This window comes from Trachymyrmex septentrionalis, unplaced genomic scaffold (assembly GCF_001594115.1).
Source record: "Trachymyrmex septentrionalis isolate Tsep2-gDNA-1 unplaced genomic scaffold, Tsep1.0 scaffold220, whole genome shotgun sequence".
In the NCBI taxonomy this organism is placed as follows: domain Eukaryota; kingdom Metazoa; phylum Arthropoda; class Insecta; order Hymenoptera; family Formicidae; genus Trachymyrmex; species Trachymyrmex septentrionalis.
Genome location: NW_017305376.1, coordinates 852,070 through 858,181, shown reverse-complemented (window position 1 = coordinate 858,181; position 6,112 = coordinate 852,070). Strand labels below are relative to the sequence as shown.

Sequence of the window (6,112 nt, the reverse complement as noted above, 5' to 3'; positions counted from 1 at the left end):
TATATATATATATATAATCTATCTTACTCTTCGGATTTGTTTAAGTATTTTTTCCCTTGCCTTTAAGGGCTCCTACAGACGAGCGAGTTCGTAGCATCACAATCGAAAGCGCCGACCCATTTATACGGAGCTATTCGTGGTGGACAAGAAGCGTTGCCCGCATCTGAACGCATCCGCAATGCTTCATGTCGCGCCACAAAGTGACCCATATGAATATATTCGCGACACTTTTCTGTAGCGCCATCACGAATAGCTCCGTATAAATGGGTCGGCGCTTTCGTGACGCTATAAACTCGCTCGTCCGTAGGAACCCTAATAACAATATTCAAACGATCTTACTTATGGAGTAAACATGTCAAGAATAGATATACTTTTTATTTTTAATCATCAAATATCTTTTTTAATTAGAAAACAATAATTCTATATATTCGACGTATAATTTAAAATTTATTCCTACTTTTATAGGTGAAAATAATTGCCTCACCAATTTCGAAAACACGGCAGCGTTTAGCCGTGACTATCAAAGCGCTCAGGACTGTATGTGTGACACAGAACATATGTTAGAATGCTCCAACGATTCTGGAAACAGTAACAGTTTATCGAACATGCATATTTCGAATTCCGATCTCAATCAAATTATCGAACAGTTTCAGGTAATTGAAATATACAGTCATCGTACAAAATATGTATGATTTATAAAATTTTTTAACAATCAAAATTACAAGAATTAATTTACATTTTACCCTTTTTCAAAGAAAAAAACATTTGAATTTATAAATAAAATTAAATCGTATAAAATACAATGAAATTAAAAGTACAATATTAATACTCTTTCAGGAAGAAAATCCATTCTTTCAAGGAGAAAAATTGCCCATAGCTGCAAAGAAAGGTATACACGTGATCGATTAAAGACTGCAAAACTCGAACTCGAAAGAAAATTGGAACATGAACATATATAATACAAACTTCATTGATTAAAGTTTAAATCAATTGAGAGAAGGACTTTAGATTCAGATACTATTAGATGTATAACTAGGCTCCGCCTAATAATAATAATAATAATAATAATAATAATAACAACAAATAAAACACGCATTTACGCAGCGTTAAAGCGTCAAATATTGAGAAACGTTGTAACGTTTCCAAATCTGATGATGCACGGACAAAGTTCTTAAATGGACCATGGCTGTTTATCAGCGGGTATATTAAAGTATCTTTTTTTCATAGCTCTCGCCAGATACATATAATTATATATATGCATATTCTATAATATTATAAAGTGTCTATAACAGTTGAGATTATTTAGTTTATAAAATAATGTTTGAACATATTAATATTTTTTCAATTTACAAAAATGTATTTGAGTTTTGTAAGATTTGCAAAATTCTGTATTTTGCAATATTTAGAAAACACTTTGTATTTTTTAAAAGCGATTGAACATTCCATTAAACTTTACATATCCAGATCCAGATATTCCAACTTTTCATAAAGTTAAAGAGAAATCTATCATAGATGTATGTATATTTATTGATGTATGTATATTTATAATAATTCTGATATAGTAAAATATTATATAAATTGTATACACTACAAATATAATTGTTTGTCAATTATATTTTATTTTAATATATAGTATATCAGAAAATATTTATTTTCATCATGTAAACCGTCTGAAATATATACTTTAACAATAAATAGAAGCATATGTGGTTTTTAATCATAATCATTTAATTATACTAATTATTATTATATTATTATACTAATAATTATTATTAGTATAATTATTAGGATAATTATTATTTAATTATACTAATAATTATTATTAAGATACAATGTCTTGTAAATTAATTTTTTTTTGTATTTTTCATAGATGTGTGTGTGTGTGTGTGTGCGCGCGCGCGCGCGTGATTAAAGATACAAAAATATATATACAATTACTATACATACCGAAATCTATAAAATAATTAAGGTATTCTTTAATATAATTATAATGATATAAATTATAGTATACATCAATGTGGGGAAGTCGAAGGTGATGGTCTTCAGGAATAAAGGAGGGAGGGAGAAGGAAAGATTCTGGTGGTGGGGGGGAGAAAGAATAGAAGAAGTGAAGGAATACAAATACTTGGGATACGTAATGACTAAGTGTGGAGGAGAAAAAGAGCACATAAGAGAGAGGATAAGAAGAGCAAGAGTGGCAATGGGATGGATATGGAGCTACGGAGAGAGAAAATTTAAAGGAGATGTAAAATGGAAACTAAAACTCTTTGACAGTATAGTGAAAGGGATTTTATTTTATGGGGTAGAAGTGTGGGGATATAGGGAATGGAAGGAGGTGGAGGCGGTGCAGGAGAAATACTTGAAGTGGATTTTAGGTCTGGACAGGGTAACACCAGGGTATATAGTGAGGGAGGAACTAAAAAGGAATAAACTGAGGGTGGAAACGGGTTGGAGGGCTGGAAGGTTTGAAGAGAAATTAGAAAAAGGGAAGGGAGGGGAAATAGGGATGAAATGTATGGTGGAGAAAAGAAAAGAGGAGAGGGAGAAGGAGAGGTGTGAATGGCCAAGGGAGAGTTTAGAAAGGGGAAAATATCTATGGAGGGGTGGTATGAGCGAGCTTGCGATGAGAGAATGGGGAGAGAATAAATGGGAACGCTTGAGGGAAAGAGACATAGAAGTAGATGAACAAGAGAGAGGGGAGGAAGCGAGGAGGTCAAGGTCGTGTAAGGGGTATGAAAGGGTGAATGGATTACCAAGGTATATATGGGGGTGTAAGAGAAATGAGGGGAAGAGGTTGGTAAGGATAGCTAGATGGAGATGTGGGAATGAGGAAAGAGGGAATAGGTACTGGATGAGTGAGGAGGAGAGAAAGTGTAGGTTGTGTGGACGAGAAAGAGAAACAGTTGAGCATCTGAGGAGTGAGTGTGACTATGTGAGGGAAAAGGGAGAAAGAGGTGTGGATGTATTAAATGAGGATGGGAGAGGAATCGGATGGATGAAGATGATAGAGAGGTTGAGAAAAGAAAGAGAAAGAGAGAGAGAGAAAGAGTGAGTGAGTGAGTGAGTGTAGATGGATGTCTATCGGATAGATATTGTATAAGTTTTTATATTGTATAAATGTAATGTCTATGTGTACAGAGTAAGATGTAGTGGAATTGTAATGGAAGTCATGTAAGCACTTAATGTGGATGCATTAATAAAATACATACATACATAGTATACATCAATATAAAATAATAAAATTAACACATAAAATATTAATACTGCAATTATGTATATAAAAATATAAGGTAAAGCTTTTCTCATTTTATAGAATTTTACAATCAGTTATATATTATAGCTAGAGAAACAATTTACTATTATATAATTAATTTTTATATTTACATATCTGTTGTTATTTTATTTGATATTTATTTTGTAAATAAGTAATATTATTGCTTTCTATACATCTTTAATGTCGGATATATAATATTTAATGCATCTTGTAATTCAGTCCTATTTTTTGCTCCTAAAAATCAAATAAATACATTCAATAATTATTTAGCCATCTGCTTGCTGTAATATCTGCAAAAATCTTATGTTTTATAATATTATATATATAAAACATACCTGTTAACACAACTTTACCATTTACAAATATTAATAATACAACTCTAGGTGAATACATTCTGTATGTCAGCCCAGGATATAACTCTGGCTCATAACTAGAAAATTGACCGTGAAATTGATATAGAAGCTCCAACTTAATTGGGAATTTCAAATCACATGTCGCAACTATATTCTGTATTTTAAAACTGGAAAACTTAACCTAGAAAAAAATATAAAAGCACTGTACATTACGTAAAAACTCTTTCGAGATCTCTAGGCGTGTGACATTGCTTACAGGGAATCCAAGTTTCTGAATTATTCTGGCAAATTTCTTTGCCGCCAAAAATGAATCTTGTTCGCTTCTCGCGCCAGTACATACTAATTTACCAGAGCGGAAAATCAGCGCTGTCGCTCTAGGATTCTGTATCCTCATTATTAATCCGGTAAACCTAGCTGGGTTGTATTCAGAATTTCTAGTTCTTACATTAATGTACATAAGTTTCAGTTCTGTTTGCAAATTAATTGTAGAAACTACATTTCTGTAAAAATAATGCAGACACTAATAAAAGAAACTATATCCTACACACATCTAATGCTGATTCTACAATGAGTTGGTAGTTAAAAGTCTTAGGTCTGCTTGCACCAATATTACTTTGACTTTGAGCAAAGCTTAAAATATTTTCTGTTTCTGTCTCTCTTTCACTTTAAACAAGACAGAGAGAGTTTTAAGTTTTGCTTAAAGTCAAAGTAACATTGGTACAACCAGGTTTTCGTCTTACAGCCTCTTTTATCAATCCTGATTAATGCTAATCAATGGTTAATTCAATCACCATGATTTCAAATGTGAGAATTAAACACAGAAGAGAAAGAGAGACACATTCTGATACATTAAACTGCTGTTAGTACTTTTACGAGTTAATCGTAAATTAATTTAATCAAAAGTTGAGGCCCTTAATCAGTAAAGTTAACCAATCAGCGTTAGTCATACAAGTTGGCTATTGGTAAACTTCACCGATAAGACTTAGGATTATCAACTACCAACTTAGTGTAGAATCAGTATAATAATACAACAGTAAGTAGATATTTATACACAACGCAAATAATTACGTGACTTGAGACCTACTGTAAACAAGGCTCTGGAACTTCTTTCGTGCTATTAACTGGCGTTATCGGAATCATCATCGATTGCGGGTTGGCACTTTGCGACGTGCTTGGTCTCGGCACGTTAGTCTACAAATTAAGTTTACATTATTTTAGAAAACGCATGTAAAATCTAACATTTAATAACCTACCGATAACGGTGGTGCCATAGATCCATCTTCGCTAGCGTTCTTGGCTGGATTATTGAGCAACCTCTTTAATTCGTTATCCTCCTGCGCAACTTGTGTCATTTTGCGAAAACGCCGGTATCAAGCAAACATTAAACTCATTCACATAGAATGACACATGGTTCGTTTAACCAAACCCACCTAACTGCATCTAACCTCACATACAATCGGCATAATAACTAGAGATTTGTTCGCGTCGCATGCTGCAAATAAATCTAGAGAGAACACTTGGATCACAGATAAGATGGTGGTTGGAGCAGTTGTAATTTGAGGTTTGTCCGCATCGCACGCTTTCACCCAGAAAGTACTTGAATCACAGGTAAGGTGACGATTGGAGCAGTTACATTCATGTGCTTCAATGTTCAGTGACACGAACGAATTTAGAACAAGTGAGCATGTCACCTAACCTAATCCGTGAGATCACTCGAATAGGTCGGACATGTACCTCGTGTCGGGTATTTTGTTACTTCGATTATTTAAAAAGCGTTTTTATACAAAATAAATGCGTTTTTAATCAATATAAAGCTTAGATTTTTATATTACATTATATTATATTTTATTGTATTAATATTGTTTGAGATCATAAAGTCATAAAAAGGAAAAATTCTGTTCTTTTAATTAACATAAATTGTCGTTGAACGTGTGTATAAAATGAGTTGTTGAAGTCTTTTCTAGCACGACCTCAATTTTCACAAGGGCTATCAGTTTGTCATTTTTTTAAATAAATAAAATCATTTATATACACACACAATGACAACAACAACGGACCACCGAAGGTCGAGAACAATTCGATCGCGCGCGCGAGCGCAGCGCTCAGACGAATACGTCACGCGCGACCACCAATCCCACGCACGGATTTTCAATCGCGCATGACTATTAGTCGAAAGTCGAGAGAAATTCGAGGCGCCAATCAATCTCGAATGCCACGTTAAAAATTATAATTGTTAGCAAATCATTATTGGGCACTATCAAAAGGAGATCCCGTATCACGAAGGCAATATATGCGCCGATCGTCGCCTTTCCCTCTTTTAATGCTCAGAGTCTCGCTGTTGTATCGTATCAAAAACCGCCACGTAGAACCGCTGTGAGGAAAATTCCTTCGAGAACCGCCGAGAAATCGCCGCGATCTTTCATCGCAATCGAGTGAACTAATTCGAACAAAAATAAGTGTGAAAATTTGCTGTAATTTCTTCAAT

At 33.8% G+C, this 6,112-nt stretch overlaps 3 protein-coding genes across 4 annotated transcripts in view; 2 read left to right on the top strand and 1 right to left on the bottom strand.

The window, feature by feature from the left end:
- LOC108748459 overlaps nt 1-1,240 on the top strand; it is a 3,318-nt gene extending 2,078 nt beyond the window's left edge. For both annotated transcript variants that reach the window (XM_018486646.1, XM_018486645.1), the window contains exons 4-5: nt 466-653; nt 838-1,240. In XM_018486646.1, coding sequence (XP_018342148.1) covers nt 466-653; nt 838-909 — 260 coding nt within the window. In that variant the 3' untranslated portion in view covers nt 910-1,240. The remainder of the gene's footprint in view (nt 1-465; nt 654-837) is intronic.
- A 723-nt stretch (nt 1,241-1,963) lies between these two features.
- On the top strand, nt 1,964-5,278 carry LOC108748452. The gene is made up of 2 exons (XM_018486638.1): nt 1,964-2,603; nt 5,100-5,278. The coding sequence occupies exons 1-2, from the start codon at nt 2,036-2,038 to the stop codon at nt 5,180-5,182; spliced, it is 651 nt and encodes a 216-aa protein (XP_018342140.1). The 5' UTR covers nt 1,964-2,035; the 3' UTR covers nt 5,183-5,278.
- LOC108748451 (TATA-box-binding protein-like) lies at nt 3,400-5,103 on the bottom strand. Its single transcript, XM_018486637.1, has 5 exons — nt 4,881-5,103; nt 4,712-4,818; nt 3,884-4,127; nt 3,610-3,808; nt 3,400-3,508 (listed from the first exon to the last, which is right to left on the bottom strand). The coding sequence occupies exons 1-5, from the start codon at nt 4,977-4,979 to the stop codon at nt 3,432-3,434; spliced, it is 726 nt and encodes a 241-aa protein (XP_018342139.1). The 5' UTR covers nt 4,980-5,103; the 3' UTR covers nt 3,400-3,431.
- Nucleotides 5,279-6,112: the final 834 nt, after the last annotated feature.